This window comes from Pteropus alecto, unplaced genomic scaffold (genome assembly GCF_000325575.1).
Source record: "Pteropus alecto unplaced genomic scaffold, ASM32557v1 scaffold73, whole genome shotgun sequence".
In the NCBI taxonomy this organism is placed as follows: Eukaryota; Metazoa; Chordata; class Mammalia; order Chiroptera; family Pteropodidae; genus Pteropus; species Pteropus alecto.
In genome coordinates this window covers 6,546,321-6,567,487 of record NW_006436284.1, presented here as the reverse complement: position 1 = coordinate 6,567,487, position 21,167 = coordinate 6,546,321, and the positions used below count along the sequence as shown (strand labels likewise).

The 21,167-nt window shown below is 38.3% G+C and overlaps 1 protein-coding gene across 1 annotated transcript in view; it reads right to left on the bottom strand.

Annotated features, from left to right (window-relative positions):
- The window catches only part of MAP3K1 (mitogen-activated protein kinase kinase kinase 1), a 71,794-nt gene extending 50,630 nt beyond the window's left edge, over positions 1-21,164 (bottom strand). The window contains 1 exon segment of the mRNA XM_015589853.2: positions 21,010-21,164. Within this exon segment, the coding sequence (XP_015445339.1) occupies positions 21,010-21,164 (155 nt within the window).
- Positions 21,165-21,167: the final 3 nt, after the last annotated feature.

The window sequence follows — 21,167 nt, the reverse complement described above, 5'->3', positions numbered from 1 at the left end:
AACTTACGTAAATATTAACATCAGAGATGTCATCTGCCCACCTAATCACTTGAAAAGGCAGGCACATTAATTCCGACATCCTGTCCTAAATAGAGTCTGAATCATCACATTCTGTCTACTTAAATAATGTCTTCCTCATTTCAACAGAATTCTGAAGGTGTTCATAAATGTCAATTTCTTTTCGCTGTACCAAAAGCTACAAATCAGTAGAACCAAATAATTGCTTTTATTTTAAACTGGAAGGTTTTGACTTGTGACTTAGCTTGCTTGGTATATGCTTCAAAAGACATTCATCATAACCATTTTCTAATTTTAATGAATTCAGTTATAAAAAAATAATATGAATGGAAATGGTACAAATGACTGTACTTGTAATATATAAATATTATTGTATTATTCTGCTTTAAAGCAAGACAGGAACTCTTTTTTCGTAAGCACGCATGTGAATATTCTTTTTGCCTAGAATAACTTGGACTCAATTTGTTATCATTCTGGCTGATACAAAACTCAAAACTTCTAAGTTGATAAATGGAAACAAAGCTGATGATAAAATATGAGTTTATCTAATATACAGAAGAAGCAAAAAGTAAAAATAAAATGTCTAGTTTTCCTTAGGTTTCTACCTAATCACTCAAGTTCTGGGGTCACCCATTTTTTGGAGAAACTGTCACAGATGCTGCCTTCAGCCTCCCCATTGGTCACAGCCCCTCTAAAACTCAGTCTTGGGTAGGGGGACTTCCTTTGTCCCCGCTCAGCAAATAGCACTCTGTTATAATGGCCTCTTACTTCTTTGTCTCCAACACTTGAGATCCTTGAGGGAAGAAATGGGTCTTGACTTTATGTCTCCTGCCCTATCAGAAAGCTTAGCATATGGCAGGTACTCAATAAATATGTGGTGAATATAGGAACAGACTGATCTTTCCCCTTGCGCTGTATTTTACTTGAGGGCAAGCCCATGTCTTACTCATCTTGCATTCTAACAGTATTAACTCCTAAATACCTGTACTTACACATGGCAGGCTATGAGGAAGCAATGCCTTTCCCATGTAAGCCTCCAGACCAGAAAGATCTCTAAGATGTTAATAAAGCTTCACTGGGGCCTTTTTGTAAATCAAGTTAGTTCTAAGGGCACTGCAAAAAAAGAGAAGAGCTGATAACACCAGTCCTGGGAAGACTGACAGATTTCATCCCCAGTAAAATATTAAGAGATGGTCATTAAAAGCTAAAAACCAAGAGCCTAGATATCTATGTTTCAGTAAAAAACAAAAAACCAAAAAACTTTCCCATAACTCTGGAACATATCCATGTCTCTAATTTGCTAATTCCTCTTGATTTTCTCTGTTTAATAGGAAAAGTCTTAAAGAAAACCCCCAAATATTTTGTGCCTGGGAGGGAAGAGGCAGAAGTCATGAGAATGCATCCTATTATAAAGCAAATGAGGAACAAAGGGAACTAGCTGAGGGGTCTGACACAGAATGATTTTTTATTTGGGGGGGGCGGGTCAACTAGCATTTTTATTAAGAGCACTTTCTTAAAGCATAATAGTATTTCTTCCTTCATCTTTTTTCCTCATTGCCTACATCATCTGTACCCTAAAAGGACAATCATGAAGCACTCACAGCCAGTGTATACATTAATACTGTCAAATCCAAGCAGAACCTACACCTACCTCTCAGTTTTCTCCAAGAGTTTCTCATGAAACTAGCTACCCAGTAATCAATAGCTAGCTAGAGAACAGAAGGGCTGATTATCTTGTTACTTCTTCAGCTCTTATCTGGGGATAATTCAGTTGCTATTACAGTAGTATACACATAGAAATGTCAGTAAACATACATTGAGTTGAAGTGATAGGTATAGTGTAAGTTTCCATAAGCAGCACATAGATTGTATAAGATGAATGGGACAGCAAACACATTACTATTATAATTTAAGAAAACAAAATAATGGAATATCAGAGACACGGTTAAGGGCAAAGATATTCGTCTTGCCTTGAAGGAGATTTCAGTTTTACCTACGTGACTTTTCTATAGTTAAATACAAAGATAATCTCCTTTGTTTGCTGGGGAGGCATAGAGTCAGGGAGATTACTGAATTCTCTCAGAGCCACTAAGCTCTGTTAATTATCATAGAAGATGCTTGCTGAACGCAAAATAAAGACCCCACACTTAGGCAGGCTTTACTAGTAGAGAAGAAACATCAGTAAGAATAAATGAAATGAAGTTCATTCAGGTACAATTCTATATTGAATATTAGCCTTTGATATTAATATTTTTACTCACATAGTAAAAAGGCACAACCAACAGTTAAAACTAAAAGAATGCTGAAGTCTGATTTGGGCTTAAATTTAAAACCACTGGAAATGTAAACTAGCTTTTTTTTCAGGACCCATTTATAAAGAGCTCTAATAACTAGTATGTTTAGTTTTAAAGAATAAATTTCAAAATGCCTGTGGTATCTAAGGCAGTTACCTTGGAGCATGCACTAGGACACAGGTGTGAGCTGAGGAGAAGCATAAGAAGGTCAGGAGTTTTCACACTGGCTCTCACTACTTCACTTGGTTGGGGAGGCCACCTCATTTTTCTGAGCTATTCCCACCAACTGCAAAATGCTAATGATGCCTGTGTCACAGGGGAAGGATGACTGCAAGCACCCTGTAAAGGATGAAGGTTCCCCAAGTGGTAACAGTGACCACTTTTAACGCGCACACGCTAAAAGCACATCCCTCATTCTGCTGGCAAAGGTTTGAGCATGCAGGAAATTCAACCATACTTGCAATCTGGAGCCTACTCTCTTCTCTGGCACAATATACACACTGAATATAAATTTATTTGTTTATAACTGGCCTTATTTTATAACAAGTTCATGTGGCAATAAAAAATGTTAAAATTTTTCACTGATGCTCCCTGCATATTTTGGAAAACCTAAAAGTAATTTAAATAGATCATGAAATTTGTGTTCTGATGTAACTCAAACCCATCTCCCAATTAAAAAAAAAAAAAACCAATATGAATAAAAGATTATCATGAAGGTTGGAGTACAGTATTGGAGTCGAACTGCCAGGGTTCACATCCAGGTTTCACCACCTACTAGTTGCCAAGTTATTTCACTTCTCAGAGTCTCTTTCTCACTTATAAAATGGGAATAAAAAATGCACTTACTTCACAAGGATGGTGCAAGGCTTAAATGAAAGAAGCTATACAATGCACCTAGGCACATAGGAAGTTAACTATTATTCCTACTTCCATTAGGACAAGACAGCAGAATACTGAACTAGGATGTACTAAGGTGAACTAAGCATGGTCTGTTCCTGCTCATGCTCAGTGCCCCACCTCCTGACAATGACTAAACCTCTCTAATGCCACCGTGATACTTAGAGCCAGGAGGCTGTACTTTTTAATTCTAAAATGCTGTAACCTCAAATTCTGATGCTTTATTTCTACCCTTTGAAAGCACTTTGACATCCATCATCTCATTTGATCTTCTCAAATTCTGGAAGTAAGAGAGGTATTATTTCTAGTTCACAGATGAGGACAGTCAAACTCAAAGTGGTTTAAGTAGCTTTACTCAATATCCTGCAGAGATGGTAGGACAGTACTGGAGATGGCTATGACAAGCCTGAGCAAATAATAACATCTTACCACAATAAGCAGTTGGAGAGCAGGTTAAATAACTTTCAGCTAAAGAGACCTGGCAATTCCCTATCCAAGAGCTTATGGCAGAAAGAAGAAATCAGGTATGTCCATAAGGAACTTTTGAATATAAACTGCAATTTGATTAGGCTTTTCATTTTAACTGAAACAATAAAGGAAACAGTAAAGTTCTGTAACAGAATAATTTTTGTTTTCAAAGTAATATCCACATTGTCTCACCTTCAAGTAGGGCTACTTGACTCCTGAGAGGCCAAAGAAGAATTCTCATGGAATTCATATGCTTCTATTTTTTTTTCATTAGTTCTACATAAGTAATCACAAACATCTTGAATGTTCAAAGGGGTTTTATTTTTTTTAAAGTTTAAAGTTCTAAGAGAAAGAAACAGTCAATGATTACAAAAACCATTTTTAATAAGTGCAGATGTTAACATGCCACCAATTTTTTGAAATGGCAGTCTAAAGGCCCATCTGATGGTTTGATTAAACTTGAATTATAAAATAAACAATTAGGAAAACATTAAGTTATAAATCAGGGGTTAAAAAAATTTAATTCTAGGTCTTTTGTGGTCCATCTTCCTCTCTCAAAGTCTACCTACCTTAAAAGAAGCCTGATTAGGTTTTGAAGTTTACTGGTTCTAGGGATTGACTCCAGCCGCTGCCACCACTACCACCAGCCCTTCCTGCTCTCCATCCCATTCCTGACCTGGTCTCCCAAAAATGTCTCATTGGCTGCTTCTATCCTCCAGTAGGCAAGAACAGGTCAATATGTTTTTGAACAAGTCTAATTCAGGAGAATTAAGTAGTTCTTAGCAGTATCAGGAATGATCTGTGCCAGGAAGTCCACCCTGGCTTCAGCTGCATCATAGCAGCCAACCCCTTTTTTGCCCAGGATCCAAGGTGAGATCTCGCAATGTTTCACTTCCCAGATGTATGGGAGAGACTCCAAAATAGTTACTGGGCTGCAGGGGAGAATATGAAAGCCACAGCAATTAAGAGCACTGACATCATCATTTTTGCCACGACAATCACAGGTGACATAGTACAGTACTCGAGACTGAGGAGAGTTGGTGATGGCTATCAGGTCTCTACAGTGACCACAGTCTCTGAACCTAAATTCACACACATGAGCCTAAAAAAAATTTATCCCACTTTCACAGGTAAAAGTTGTGGAAGAAAGAGTTGCAATGCTGAAATCATGAAATTTCAAGGATTATTTTCATAGTTTGTGGAAGGAAGACAATATTGTATTTAAAAAGATTTGACACATGTGGCCATCTAAAAATATGGGAAAGAATTAATCAACATTTAAATATATTCCTTAAGCAGAAACTTTTTACAAGACGTAAGTGCTATTATCAATGTTTTTAATGTAGGCAATCTCCCATAGTACGCTAAAAAAAAAAAATCAATCCTATATTAGGTATTTAAAAAATTAATACTTGATGTCTTTGGGCTTTCTTTTGTGACAGTTAAGAACTTTCTGGCTTTGACCAATATAAAATGTAGCTCACATGCTCTATATTCACATGAAATGATATACTGGGCAAAGGTAACTCAGTAGTATGAGGACAGAAAGTCAGCCTAGGAAAAAAAGTAAGGTATAGGTAATCCAAACTACAAAACAGAAGATTTAATTACAAATACAAACCCTATCAATGCTCAATAGATGATTTATAAAATGAGATCTATTTTTAATAAAGAACTAAGAAATACAGGAAAAAGTGTGAGTGTATTGGCGCCACAGGAACCTTGCTATAGCACAGAATTCAGTGTAAGTGGCTCACTGAAGACCCAGCAACAGCAAGTTCCAACAATAATTTGCCAGTGTGGAGTCAAGACAGCATTTTCCCTATCAATGCTCAATAGATGATTTATAAAATGAGATCTATTTTTAATAAAGAACTAAGAAATACAGGAAAAAGTGTGAGTGTATTGGCGCCACAGGAACCTTGCTATAGCACAGAATTCAGTGTAAGTGGCTCACTGAAGACCCAGCAACAGCAAGTTCCAACAATAATTTGCCAGTGTGGAGTCAAGACAGCATTTTAGCAAGGGTGTGTGTGTGTGTGTGTACCAGTAGGAGAAAGCATAAATCAATTGTGGTATATTCATATAATCAAATATTACTCAGCAATTAAGAAACTCGAGCACATGCAATAACAGAAATGAATGTACAAATTTACCATGTTAAGCTAAAGCCACTAGCCACTTAAGAGCACACATTGTATGATTATATTTAGATGAAGTTTAAGGACACACTAAACTAATCTATGCTAATAGAAGTTCAACTAATGTTTGCCTTGCAGAGTGTGTGTGTGTGTGTGTGTGTGTGTGTGTGTGTGTGTGTGTGTGTACATGTGCTGTGGGGTGATGGTAAGAAACAGAACTCAGTAAAAACAATTTCATCTTGGCTCAGAGTATAGCCAACCATATGCTCTACTTAGATAAGAAAGTTCTACTAATTTGTTTTTAGTAATTAAAATCTGTGACATTCAACATTTTGGGGAGCCTTCAACAAGAATAAAGTACTACATTACACAATGTAATTCTGAATACATTTCTTCAGCAAAGTTGCTGCACTTAGAGATAAGCTGACTTCAGACACTAATGGTTTTATATCTTATCACCAAAACTTGGCCCAGGAAGTAAGAGAGAAAAAAGCAAGCAAGAAGTTTTTGAGCATAAACCTTTTCTCTTTGATGCCAAACTGCCTTTAAAGGACCTAAGCCCAAAAAGAGAAGGTTTTGTTCCCATGTGTCTTTGGCACTGTTTAAAACTCTCCTAGCAAATCCTCTTGTAGTGAAGAAAATGTTCTATTATCCACTTATAAAACTGCAAGATGATTTCAGTTTGCACTGTGCAAATGACAGTCTAGCTGCCTTATTTATTGGTGACAAAACCAGTTATCCAGTTATCCAATTGGTGACATAGTCAGTTATCACAGTCACAACAGGCTAGAAGGATGGTGGTAAGGCAACTAAGACTCAAAAGGACTTTCTTTGTTCTATTTCTTATCATAGTCTTGTCTGGAAATCGTATGCTGGTACCATGTAGTAAATGCTCCCAAATATTTGAATAACTGATCACAGTGATCAAAACTAGGGTCTGCATGGGTTGTGACAGAAGCAGGCAGGGTCAAGTTTTCTTTACTACCAGGAATTTAAGACAAACTACCCTTGGATGTCCATGTGCTCAGCAATGAATTATAAGCAACTTCATTCAGTTCTGTGTATGAAGAGTATCAATGAGCAAGAGAGTTTGGTGTAAATATGCTTCAACTGGGTACAATCACACAATTAAAATAGTTAAAAAGTCCTATTCCAAATCTGTTTGAAAGTCGAAATTTTCTAGAACTTGAGCCCCAAATTATTAGATTAAAAAGAAAAAAAAAGATTCACAGTGAAATTAATACATTCCAGTAACTGCAAACTCTGTCTAAATTATGTGAAAAGAACTCTCAAAATAAAATTAAATCTTAAGTTTCACAATTAGGAAAGAATACAACTGTCACTGAACAATGTATTTTATGTATACATTGTATACATAATATACAACAAAGTAAAAAAGTCTGTATATATATGTTTTTATGAAAAAGTCTTTATAAAAAACAGGAAAAGTCAAAGGGTTGCCTTGTTTATTGGAGGTTATCCTTGGGTAATGTCCCTTCTTATACAATTAATGTTGAGAGAAAAAAAGGTAGTTTTTAATGGTAACGCTGTCAAAATTAGATTTAAAATTATTTTCAAAACTGCTCTCTAACCTATTTACTAAACAGATATGCTAACTACTTTGCCCTAATTAATTTTCTCCATTTGCAAATTACTATTCCCCCAGCATAGTTATGTTTTAAAAAAATAGTTTTGCATCATCTAATGTCAGTTAACAAATATGATTTCTCTCTTTTCTGAGCCTTCATTGCTTTTCATTTGTATTTCTCCATATAGTTGGTACCCAGGTTTAAAATTCCAAGAGTTTATAAGTTCAAAAAAATTAATTGTTGCTTCAATAATTATAACTAAATTTATCCATAATAAATAATTTTCAAATTAAATTTTTGGAAAGTTGCTAGAGCTTGAAGGGAACTAAGACATTATATAAGCCAACTTCTTCTTTCCACAAATAAAAAAATGTCCCAGGAGACTGGCATTAGGTCCTCACTAAGCGATGAGAATCCTGATCTAGGTACTCCCAAGGACATGCCTATTCCGTATCACGTAATTCTGAAAGCTGAAGTTTTCCATTATTCTAGTAAATAATTTCAAAATAATGGGGAAAAGTAAATTGTTCTCGAGATGATGCATAATTTGTACAAACTGCCTTCGCTAAAATAATAACCGGTAAGGTAACTGTGAGTCTCTTAATCTCATCATCTGTATAGTCAGAGGTTTAAGTAGCAAGTCTACATAGTTACGTGCAATAATATTAGTGATAGTTAATGTTCACTGATTGCTTTCTGGTCAAGAATCGTGCTTCATTATTTCATCTAATCACCATCACTCACCCCATCTTCTAGAATGAGGAATTTGAGGTTCAGAGAAGTGCCTTCCCCGGAGCCCAAAGGTAATAAGTGGCTAACAAGTCAGACTCCTAGGGTCCAGGTTCTTAACCACAATATTGTGCTGTCTGTCTCTGAAATGTAAATGTACAGTTCCAAAACTACATTCAGGATGAGAGTGGATGGGATTCATTTCCTATGACAACATTTCCCAATCTGTGAAGCTCTGAAACTACGAGGAGCTGTTGGAAGAGCAAAAGCCACAGCTCCCAGACTTGGGGCCTCAGACTGTCTTGTACCAGCTCTGAGATAACTCCTCCTTTGGGCCTCCTGACCCACTTCCTAGTGCACTGTGGTTACCAGTAACACTGCAAAGGCTTTTTATTTTGTCCTAAGCATGGAGATCTAAGAATTGGCCAGTGGGAGCAATAAGGAGGAAAAAAGCCCTGCATGTTCTCTGGCCAGAGCCAGAAATCCGTCCCCAGCAAAGTTCCTGAGCCCAGTCTGCACCCTGCTCTCCACCTAGAGGGAGCTACCTGGACTACATTTGCAGTGCTCCAGATAAGCGCAGGCCTTGCAGGCCTGTGTGTGCTCTCTCCACACCCCTCCACCCTCATCCCTAGGGTACAAAACTTCCCTACAAGTCCCTCTACCTGTTAAACTCCTCCACAATCTTCAGGAGTGGGCAGGAACCTTCCATTTACCAGGAAACACTTTCTGCACCCCTCTTATTCTCAGCTGACTGAGTCCAGCATCGCCCTTATCATCAAGTAGACAATTCACAGGCTTTCTCCCTGCTGAGTCCCCCACACCTTGGTACCTGGCTCACAGCAGTCACTCAGAGTGTTCTTGAAGGCATGATCTCTGCCCATGTCTTGAGTGATGACACATCTTTTGACAACAGGCATTCATCTTGCCATGTTCACTACTCTGCCCACAGACTAGATAAAAAGAGACTTGAAACAATCCCACATCTGATGTACCTGTTTTCCTACAACGTATCAGCTCCCTGGAACTTTGCCCACAGAGGCCTGGCAGCTGATATAAACCTTGTGATAGAAATGCTGAAGCCACAAGCAAGTTCTATGCTTGAAACATTTGAGTACGTTTGTTCTCTGAGTTGAGATGGTTTTGGATTATTCTCAATAATAGCAATATACTGCTTGGCACCAAAATATTTTCCTGAGACTACATACATCTTTGAAATTTTAACACAAATTAATAGGAAAATCTAATTCACTTTACAATAACATATATTTTATAAAAAACTGTAAATACTTGTTCGGCGAGACATAATTGTATATGTGACAACAGAGGAAAAACTGAAAAGGTTTAAAAGTAGCAAATCTAACTCAGACACTGAGGAATTCTAAACAAGAGTTCAGCAGAATTCAAAATACAGTACTGACTTCTGCAAATAGTCACATTTATATATCTAGAATACCAATAACTATTATAAAGAAAACAAAATCATATTAAAAAATATCTCAAAGAGGAGACGAAATGAGTATTCTAGATAAAGGAAACAGCATTTACCACAGTTGAGAAAGAAAAAGCGCAAGCTAGAGGAACAAAAAAGTTAACGTAACACTGAATGATTGGAGCACGGTGTTCTGGAAAGGGGAGCTGAGACAGAAGCACAGCTGATCAGCAGGGGCTTCTGATCTACATGAAGGAGTCTAGATTTTGTTCTGAGGATGAAGAAAAAGTTTCAGGGTCAGAAGTATCAAGATCAGACTTGTACTGTAGAAGCCTCCTTCTAACTGCAGTGTAGAGAAAAGACAGAGGAGGATGTGTCCAAAAGGAGGAGGCTGGTTAGAAGGAGGCTTTGCAAGAACTGGACGAGGTGATGGCGGCCTGACTCTGGGTCAGCAGCTGTGGGGTGGATTCTAAGGCTGGCAGGTAAGTGGCAACATGAGAACTGGAGCCTGGATGCTGAGGGTGAGAAAGCCAGAGGAGTAAGAGCACAGCAATTTGGGAGATCGTGGCAGGGATGAGCAATGGGCGCCCAATATGAACAGATTTGAGGAGAGGATGGAGTGGCTGGGGAGGACAAGGATTCAGTTTGGACCCTGGTGGCTGCAGTACCTGGCAGAGCTGAATCTCCTGGAGAAACTGTCCCAGATGCAGTTGGATACAAGGTTCTGTCACTGAAGCCAAGATATTTTAGGCATCAAAATATTAACAAGAACAAGTCAGCAAAGATACAGCTAATAACTTCCTCACACATCCTTTTCTCTCTAGTCAATGACTTTATTTAATCTTTGTACAAAACTTGAAATGGGTTATTTAGGAATTTAGGCCCTTAAAGCAAAAAAAATATTTGAAAGAAATATATTTGGAAATTTCCAAATATTTGAAAATCTAATACGTAATAAAGGATACTTTTAATCAATAAATAGTGCTGGGACACCTAGCCAATCATTTGGAGAAAATAAAGTTGGAATCCTATGTCGCCCTGGAGCTTCAGATGGATCAAAGATTAAAGTATATTTTCAAATCTACGAAAATACTATGAGAAAACACTGATGAATTTTTCATAACTCTGCAGTAGGAAATAATAACAGCTAATACTTACAGTGTTTGCCACTCACCAAGCATTGTTTTAAGAACTATACAAATACTTTCGGTCCTCACAACTCTGAAGCAGTATCCCCATTTTACAGTTGAGGAAACTGAAGTGCAAAGAAGTTAGCTTCAAAGTTATACTACTTGATTGTGGTGAAACTGACTAGAACTCAGGCATCTGTATTCTTAACCTCTACATAGCACTTCCTTCCCAGAAGGTCATTCTCTAAGACCTAAACACAGAAACAATAAAAGAAAAATATGATAATTGAAATCCATAAGTCATAACACAAAAATGGAGGAAAACAATTGCAAAAAATGTCAGAATTAACATTCTAATATAAAAGGATGCATATAAATCAATAAGAAAAATGAACAATTCTTCCCATTTGTGAAAGGAAATACACAAAAGAAGTCTGAAATTGTCAACAGACAAGTTGTACAATGATGCTAAATAGCTACGAACTGCAAATAAATCATCTTTCATCTACCAGAATAGCAAAAATTAAGGACTGATGATATCCAATGTTGGCAAGAATATAGGGCAATGGGCACTCTCACAAACTGTGAGGTAAATGTAAACTGATGCATGTTTTATAGGGTAATTTGGCTATATGATCAAAATTTTAAATATGCATGTCCAGCAATCCACTTCCGAATGTTTACAGAACTAAACACGCCAATACATCAAAATGTACATACAGTGGTAGTCACTGAAGCTTAATATAACAACCAAAAAGCAAACAATATTAATGTCTAAAAATGGAAAACTGATTAATGAAATCCATGTTATGGAGTACTATTGTAGTCATTAAAAAGATAGCTCTATATTCATCATTAACAAAATACTGTTAAGAAAAAAGCAGATTGTATAGCTGTCTACATAGTACAATCCTTTTTTTTAAGTGATAAAGATTTAAAATTTTTAAATTGTTCTGTTGCTTTCAAATCTATTGTCCAATTATGTCATTAAGTTAAATTCTGTAAATTCTGAATCCCAGAAACGTCATAAGGACCTTGTACAACAGCATGGAGGTGCCAGTGTACCAGAATCACTGAAACAAAATTCCTAAATTCATTACAAAACTTTTTCAGAAATATTAATATCTACATTAATGTCACCTTCTAAAAAATCTAAAGTTCAATGAAAATAATTTATTACTCGAGAAGATTTTAAGAATACCAATAGAAATCAAGAAAATAAATAGATATAGCCAATTAAAGATTTCAAAGGAGGAAAAAAAGAATGTGAAATGTCTGTTTCAAAATATTTATCATCTTAGAGTACACAGACATTATGAAGGCTTTCACAAGTAGCCATCTTATTAAACCAAAAACCTTCCAGTAATTAATAACTTGGTCAGTGTTACAAAGCTGGAATTCACTGCCTGACTCCTCACGGTCTAACTAGGAGAAAAGTCAATCTATATTGGTGATGGTGGTGATGATTAACTAAAGAAATCATGGGGTATAATATTATTCAGGCCAGCAAACAAAGCACAAAAAAATTTCCCACAGAAACAATACATAAGATGATTCTAATAAGCAGCACCCAATTCTATGTAATTCTAAAGAAAACTTAATTTATTCAGTATGATCAAAGCTACAGGACTACTTCTTTCAGGTAATTTAGACATTTAACACTTTAAAGATCAAATACTTTCTACAATTATCTAGGATGGAAATCTTAATGTATTACAAATTTTCTAACTTTAGTTCATTAAGCAGATAGAAACATGACAGCCTTGTAATAATGAGCCACAGTAGCCATTATTTAAAATATCGTACATAAACTTGATCACATTCATTTTACAAAAAAAGGAAACTGATATCCAAAAGATAATGCTGGAAGGTGCTGTGATTTAATAAATTTATGATCTTAGAGGCTATCCAGGTACGTGGAACTAAATGTTCCAACACCAGGTGGCCCCCGATTGCAATGTTTAATGTCTTCTCTCTCTCTACCTCCCTCCTCTTTTGCTGTCCAGGAACCTCTTTTTCACACTGCTAGTTCTTCTCATTGGCTGCTTTTAATTGCTGCATAATAGGGACATCAAATGGATAAGACTGCAAGAATAATATTTTAAGTGTCAGCGAATCCCGAGTGAATATCCTTGGAACTTTTCTAAGTGTAAAATAAAGAACTTTAAAGCACAGATTTTGTTACAAGCCCTTTGGTGGCTCAGAGCCTTTTTTCCTTACTTCTTAGTGCTAAACCATGTTGTAGATAAGGGAGGCTGCTGGGTTTAGTTACCATCAGTAAACTTTAAAACGTTTTCTGTTACGTGGGTTCTTGGCTCCTGAAATCTCATATAGTACTTGCCTGGCAAATCTTTTCTTTAATGGAAATGTGAACTTTTACTTATCCCAAGTTGAATAATTATCAATAACAAATTAGTAAATTTTGGATGAAGTATGGTTATTAAGACAAGAATCCTAAAAGTGGCATGTTTAGATAAAACATTCCGAGAATTTGAAAAAAGGAATCATTATATTAACGTATAACACTTTTATGCATATATTCAAATTTATGTACACACACACACACACACACACACACACACACACACACACACATTCTTAATCTCTCTCTAACTCCCTAGCAAGTGCAAAAGAATTACATATAGATAGAAAACTCTTATCTATAGCAGATTATCATGTAGTATAGCTATTTCTTTGAAACCAGGAATCCCTGACCCCCAGGCCATGGACTGGTACCACACAGCAGGAAGTGAGTAGCAGGCAAGGGAAGCTTCATTTGTATTTGCAGTCGCTCCCCAGTGCTAGCTAGCATCATCGCCTCAGCTCCCCCTCAGATCATCAGGCTCCTAGATTCTCTTAGGAACACTGGTCTCTGGTGCCAAAAAGGGTGGGGACTGCTGCTCTATAACCCATTAAGCTGTCCTACTTCATTTGAGGTACTTGGTGTGTCTAATAATCCAAGTGTCTTCCAATGAATCTATCACAAATTGGAAACACCAATTGTCTATGCTTTTGCCAGTAACATCTCAGTTAGGTCCTAGCCTACATCTTACCAAAGGGGAAGAACAGATGATCCATAAGGCTGAACTTACCAGGTCATTATCATCCTCATCATTTGTTCAACAAATATTTATTAAACGTCTACTCTGTGCCAGGCATTTTGCTAGGTACTGTGTCCCTATCCAGCCATAGGCTGTGTCCACTCACGTCTTATAGTCTTCTGGGAAAGACGTGAGATAAATATCACAACACTGACAGTAGGAAAGCATCAATGAGCTAAAATCTGAACAATGAGGAGTTAGGAGTTGACTTGGGACTAGGCAGTGTTCCTGGCAGGAGCACGCTGCACAAGCAAAGGCCCTATGAGGAAATGAAAGAAGGTAATCCCACAGAGAACAAGGGCAAGTATGACCTGAGATGGGCTTGGAGAGGCAGACAGGGGCCAGACCAGGCAGGGAGGGACTAGACAGGGCATGGTAAGGATTCCCTGGTCTTTATTCACATGGAAAAGCATTTGAAAGTTTTTAAACTTAATTTATTTACTTCTCTAGAGGAAAATTGTTATAGCCATATTTAAATGATCACTCTGGCCACATAATATAGAGAACAGATTGGAAGAGGGAAAGTAGCATATAGAGAGCAAGTTAGGAAGCTACTACCAAATGAGAGATCATGGAAGCCTGCACTAGGAATGTGTACAGGTCAACTCACCAGCCTCTGAGGATGGACTGAAGACAAGGAGTTCTCAAAGACAACTCCTAGGTTCTGGTTCTGCCATAAGCAAGGAACATATCAGTAGGACAAGACATAGGGAAAATTCTGAATTTGGTTTTAGATATCTGAGTTTGGATGGGCCACGCAGACAGTGAGGTATAGGTCTGGAGTTTAGGAGAGGTAATGGCTAGAAAATTAAACTCTGCAATCATTTGTGAATGGCCAATAATCGAACGAAAGGCATTGAGACTGGAGTGGGGGTGGAGGAGAGAGAATAACAGAAGCCCTAGGACCATCCTGAAGATCATCTAATAATATTAATGTGCAAGAGGACGGTGATGGACCGTCAAAAAAGAAATGCCAGGGTTGAGAAAATCAAGAGGGCTTCCTCATTAGCCCAAATAACTAGACACTTTCAAATACCAGAAACTCAATTTTCTCAATATTTAACAGTTTGTGCATAGCTCCAATTACTTTGTAACTACACTTAGTTATTAAATTATTTATTGTAAACTTTATGTTATTTACAATTGGTCAATATTATCAACCCCTGCTTGTTAAAAACCAACTACTGCTACTAAATATCAAGCAATGTACAAAAAGCATAAGAAACAGCTAGGCCTTCAAAACTTGCCTTAAGCTAGACCATGATTAGACTCATATCACAGTATGTAATTGTAATCTTCCAATACACTAATTTTAAAATAACCACTTTGAGAAAATTAATTCATCCTAACATTCATGGACACCTAATGTTCAAGGGTGCCAGACATTATTCTGGGTGGTGGGCAATGATATAAAGAACAAGACAGTTCCTTGTCTATTAACGACTGATACTTATTATTCGGAATGCTGTAAAACCAGTTTGAAAATTATTTAATATATCAGTTAAATGATTATTTAGGAAATAAAGATAATGATCACATCTATTTATAGTCGAGAGTAAAGCCTCCACCTACTGCTCAATATCTACCCTCTTTTCACTCCACGTACTCATCATTATGCTTACATGTGATAAACTTAGTTAATGCACTAATCGCATCACTGTGTAAGTTCCAGGAACTTCCTCCAGTCTTCAAAAGGTTTGATGGTCTCATTAATTCCCAAGTAACATACTGTACTTTCAGAAAAATACACTTGATAGGTCTTAAGAACTTAACAGTTCTTGACACTCTACAACATCTCAATCTATTAAACCAAACTAATCAGACTGGTATTCCAAAGGACTCAATCACTAACGATACAGAACTCTCTTCCATACCAAACATACCTAGACCAACTGTGATATGCACAGAGTAAACGAAGACAAGGAAATCTTCTTGGTTACCTTACGCCCTAGAGCATATTTTACATTTCTCTACATTGTTTTCTTTACTAGTAGATTTGCTCTTTCTAATAAGACTGAATTTTAAAACTGGCATTGGCAGACACTGAGTTTCTTGCTCCCCATATCCCCATTTTTATTTCCTCTTTCAAGAAAAAGAAATCACACATGAAATTGCAGTTTCATATATACATTCCTCTTAAGAGTGTAGGCAGAAATAGTTTGAAACTAATCTGTATTTGGATTCCTTTATCCATTACTGTGGAAATGGAAAAACTATAACATATATCTATCCTAAAAAAAGAGAAAGAGCAAACATCAGCAGACCAAACGACAAGCAGAAAGTAGAACAAAACTATCACCCTTAACTACAAACCTGGAAGGATAATTAATTTCTCAGAAAGTTATAGAGCGGTACCACTATATATACTGCAGGAATCCAGTGTGGAATGCTGTGGATGAGATTCAGAGCACTAATTTTCTGGGTGCCACACTATATTCCCATTTCTCTTAGAGCATTTAACATGGTATTGTAAAACACGTTCCTACTACAATCTACCAACAGAAACAGAGGCTGTACATTGATGATCTTTTTCTCTACCAGCCAGACCATCACTACCTTGTAGAGGTTCATACATGTTGGATGAATGAAATCTAGAACACTAACAAAAGGGCAGGGTCCAGCTATACTGGAACAGTTTCTCTCCACTCTCCACATGTGATGACTAAGATGAATGAGTGATGTTAATGTCAGCTTCATTTTCTTCCACTTATGAGTTAATACCAAACAAACCAAGAAATCTAAGCAGCACTAAGCACTAATCAATGATTCTCCCTGCCTAACATGATGAGGTGATCTAAGTACAGTTTACTAGTATCACATGTACAAGGCCATGTTATAGAAAACTATGTACTATGTTATACATATCAGGAGACAAATATATTGGCAATGGCACTAGGTAGAGACCTATCAGTCTATTATGATTCCTGCAGAACAACTTCCTCCTTAAAAATCAATTAGTTTGACTATTAATTTGAAAAAGACAATGGAGGTGGCATTGAGTAGTAGAAAGAGTCCGTGGAGTCAGACCGACTTAAATTTGAAGCCTAGCTCTGTCTTCTAGATGTGTGATAATGGGGCTTTACCATCACAGATGAGTTTCCAGCTCTGGAAAACAGAAATTACAGTGCCTCAGAGGGCTGCAGTGATGATGAAATGAGAAAAAATATATAACTCGCCTGGCACATGGAAGGCAAGGAAGATGAGTATGTAAAAGGTATCTAAACATACCTATATGCTCAATAAACATATTTTAGCCACAGCTAAAATTCTTTCATTTTCTTGCAATAAGAACACCTGACTAATCTCACTGCTTTACAATGAGCCATTTGCATTAATTCTGTTCCTGATTACTTCTTTCATGTTTAAAAGTGTTCCTAAATTATTCCTTAAAGACAACTTGGATTTATTCTTAATAGAGCACATTTCCTCACATTAAACTTCTACTCATTTTCATTTTTAAACAGCTCTAACTTTTAACAGGATATGAAAGAGGCCAGGACCAAGGAATACAATCAAGTCTAAGGAATATACTTGGTATACCTGATATTAGCAAAGCAATCCAAGGTTAAAGGTGCAATATACTGCACCTCTTAAGCAGCCTCTGGAGACTATTACTTTTCCATGCCACATTTTTCTATTGCCTTTTTCATAAAAAAATACCTTTTAATCCAAGAAAATGAGTTACAGAAATGCAAAAGTTGTGCTTTCAAACTCAGAGCACTTCTGAAGGCCCCATATTTTTCCTCACAGGAATCCATTCCCCATTAACTGCCTTGCCACCCCATCATTTCTTCTTCTGGAATGCTCACAGACAGTGTCAAGGACTGATCACAGACAGCCTAGGCAAGCTGTAGCTGGTTCTTCTGCTCTGGTTGAAAGCAAAGAACACTCCTTTCTATTCAAATTTTGAAATCTTCAAGTCTACAAGTCAGTGACCATTTCTAAAACATGCGACATATGCTTGAAGTGCTATGGAAGATGTGAAAAAATATCAATGAACAGGGCTACTTCCTGTTTTTTGTATCTAACAAAATGGAGTTATTATAGTGTATTGGAAATCATATATTGAGGAATGTTGGTTAACCAGTCACCCTTGCCAAAATCAGATATGAAAAGAAAACAGAAGTTGGCAACAATTCTAGCTCTGATATTTCTCTTTCAGAATTATATTTAAAAGGTTAATCTTTGAAGAATGCATTAATTCTCTTACCTGATTTAAAACAGAACTTGGAGACAATTCATAACTCCAAAACTCACAAATTCAGGTAAGATTAACTTATATAACTACTTCTATTGTTTTATAAAATCGCCAACTTAATTTTTAAAAATTTATTTTTAGGTAATAATGTTCCTATACTTCCTCTAGTAAAAAAAAAAAATCACTAAATCATATTTTTAGCCTAGCAGCTTCTAAAAGGGAGTGAAAGCTGAGGGCTACATGAGAATATAAAAGCAGCCTATGAAACAGCTTTAGTTTTAAACAAAAACTAACATTAACAAGTACAGCATATCTTGTTCTTTCATGGGGCCAGCAAATTGATAGTTAGGTTTTTTAAGTTTCAAAAATAGGATGAAGTAATTATATCTACCAAACTCACAAAAGCCTGTTCAATGGAGAGTAACACTGTAATTTTTCTTCAAAGACAGTAAATAGGGAGAAAAAAGTCCCTAATTCTGTAATATGAGGAAAAATTCCAAACCCTTGGGCGCCACTTACAGGTACAAAGTTTTCACAGATTTCAGTTATTACCCTGAAGAAAGAGACAGACTTAAAATCTATTTTTAATGATTATTTATATAATTTATACTTCACAAATGTATCTTCTACACTTCCAATTTCTACAACCAAAGATTAAAAACTGATGAAAATTCTGAAATTAAAAAAATCATAGAATTTTCTTAAAAAATGCAACAGGTCTTTAGACAGGAGTCCTCAGACCCATACCACTACTGAAACATAAAAATAGTTTAAAAAATCTTTTAGATTTTCCTCCTGAAAATATGAATATAGCTATTGTCAAAAAAAAAAGTACAGATTTTAGTGTACTGCTTATAAGTGTTTATACCAATAGATTCAAATGAATTTCAACCCATTGATAAGGAAATTGGGGGAGAGGAGATCACTGTATTTCAAAAGATGGGGAATCGACATTTTACTAAAATCTTTAGGTATGACATCTGGGGTGAACGCATTAGCGCTCTGGCTAGTAAAATTCATTCTAAAAGATGATTATGCTGATTAGCTCATTATTTCATATACCATGCAATTATAATCCACCCCTAAAACAAAGGGGAGGGGGGAAGACCTAGATTATGAAATGCAAAACATTAAGCATAGAGTACTGTCTCTTCATTCTATCTGCCCCCACCTTAGTCCTCTTCTTCTGTGTGGAGACAACACTAAACAACTTCTATATATTACTTTTATAGTGGTTGCTCTTCTACTACATTCATAGCTTATTAACATGACTAGAATGCTGACACTAGCTAAATTACTTACTGTCTTCAAAAAGGTGGTCTCATGAGAATAGATAAAATTAATTTCTCAAATGTGAGGGTTAATATTTTTATCTGGAGTTCATTTGTAGTAACAATTGTCTTCAAAGATTCATTTTAGTGAAGTTTTAATCCAAAATGCACAGAAGCAAGAAAATGTAGAGAAACATAACTCTTGTAAGATTAAGTTACATGTACAAGTATACACAAAACTATCAGTCACAGATCTTCCTTCCTCTGAATATTGCCATGGCACAGTATATATCTTAGCGAATTTTTGGAGGGATGGGAGGAGCAATTGCCAAGCAATAAACTGTGATTTAAACAAATAACCAAGTTCGAAAAAAGTGCCAAATCACTTTAGAAAATTAACCAAAACAAACGATTCGTACTGTCAAATTCGTCTTACAAGGGAACGAACATGAGACGCAGTCTTCAACATACTCAGAATAAAGGCCAGGAACTCTACAGGTCAACGGGTGACTATCACAAAAACATTTCCAGCAACTCAAAATATCCATCAAGGCTGTTCTTTGCATACATTAGTTTGATTTTCAAAACAAGGATTACCGCTGTCACACTTAAAAGAGTTTCCTTTAACATAAAAAGTTCCAGTTGCCAAAATAGGGTCTGACCAAGAACCGTGGTCTGAGTTACCTTACACATACCGTACTGCACAGGCAGCACAGAACTATCTGAGCCGAAGCCCACTTGCACTGTGGCCCCTGGAATCCGGCAGTCCGCGGGCAGCCCGCGCAGCTGCACGGAGCAGGAAGCACCGCACCCGCGCCACGGTCTCCAGCCACGCCGGAGAGGCTGCGGGGAGCAGTCACCACCGCTTTGAAACTGAATGGCTGACACATCCGGTCCTGGCGCTTACACCACTCCGCCAAATGCAAACTTCAAAGGCCAAATTCAAACTCCAAACAGAAGTCACTCAAATCTTAGTGGTGCGGTCCGCAGTCTGAAGAACACTCGGAGCCCCCCGAGGGACGCAGTTAGAAACCCCCACGTCCTAAAAGATTGCAAGCCCCAGCGAGTCTGCAGCCCGTCCTACCGCACCACTTTGACAGGCGTTACTGAGCTGTCCACCCAGAGGCCCCAGCGGCCGGCCCCCAGTACCTGATGAGGGGCTCCGCCTGTCACGGCCCTGGGGACCTCCCCGCTTTCTTCTCCGCCCTCCGCCGCCCCCTCCCTGGCCTTGGGCTGGGGCTCCCCACCCGCCGCGCCCCTTTTTTGACCACCGCCTCCCTGCAAGCTCGGGCCTCACCCCCAGCGCCCCGGGAGATTCTCGTCTGGGGCCGCCGTCCTGAAGCCCGCCCCCCAGCCGGGCCGCGAGGGCAGCACCAGTGTCCCGCGCCAGGGCTCCTCCGAGAGCCCCGATTCCAAGAGCCCCACAAAGCCAGCCAGCCCGGGCCCCCACATCTTATCTCGATCCGTCCCCGCAGCGCGGCTCGCACGCCTGTCACATGTCTGCAAACAATAACAAACTCTTCGGCACGTCTCCGCCCCGAGCCCCTGTTCCATCCCCCAGGGCAGGTCCGGGGCGCCACCCGACGCCAGAGGGGTCAAAGGGGGTGCCCGAGGGCTCGGGTCCTGGAGAGCAGCTTTGCTGCGTGGGGCCCCGGGACGCCGTGCGCCGTGCTGGGATTTCATTCATTGCCCTCGTCCGTCCGTCCCCCCAGGTCCCCGCCGCGCCCCCGGCCGTGCTGCTCACCCAGCGGGGGCCGCTGCAGGAGGCAGCTCGGCGGCGGGCGTCCGCTTCTCTCTGGGATCAGCCCCCACGGGGCTTGGGGCGCCGCTGTCCGGTGCGGCCGCCGACTCGGGAGGTTGGGCGCCGCAGCGGCTCGCGGCTCCGTGAGGCTGCGGCATCGC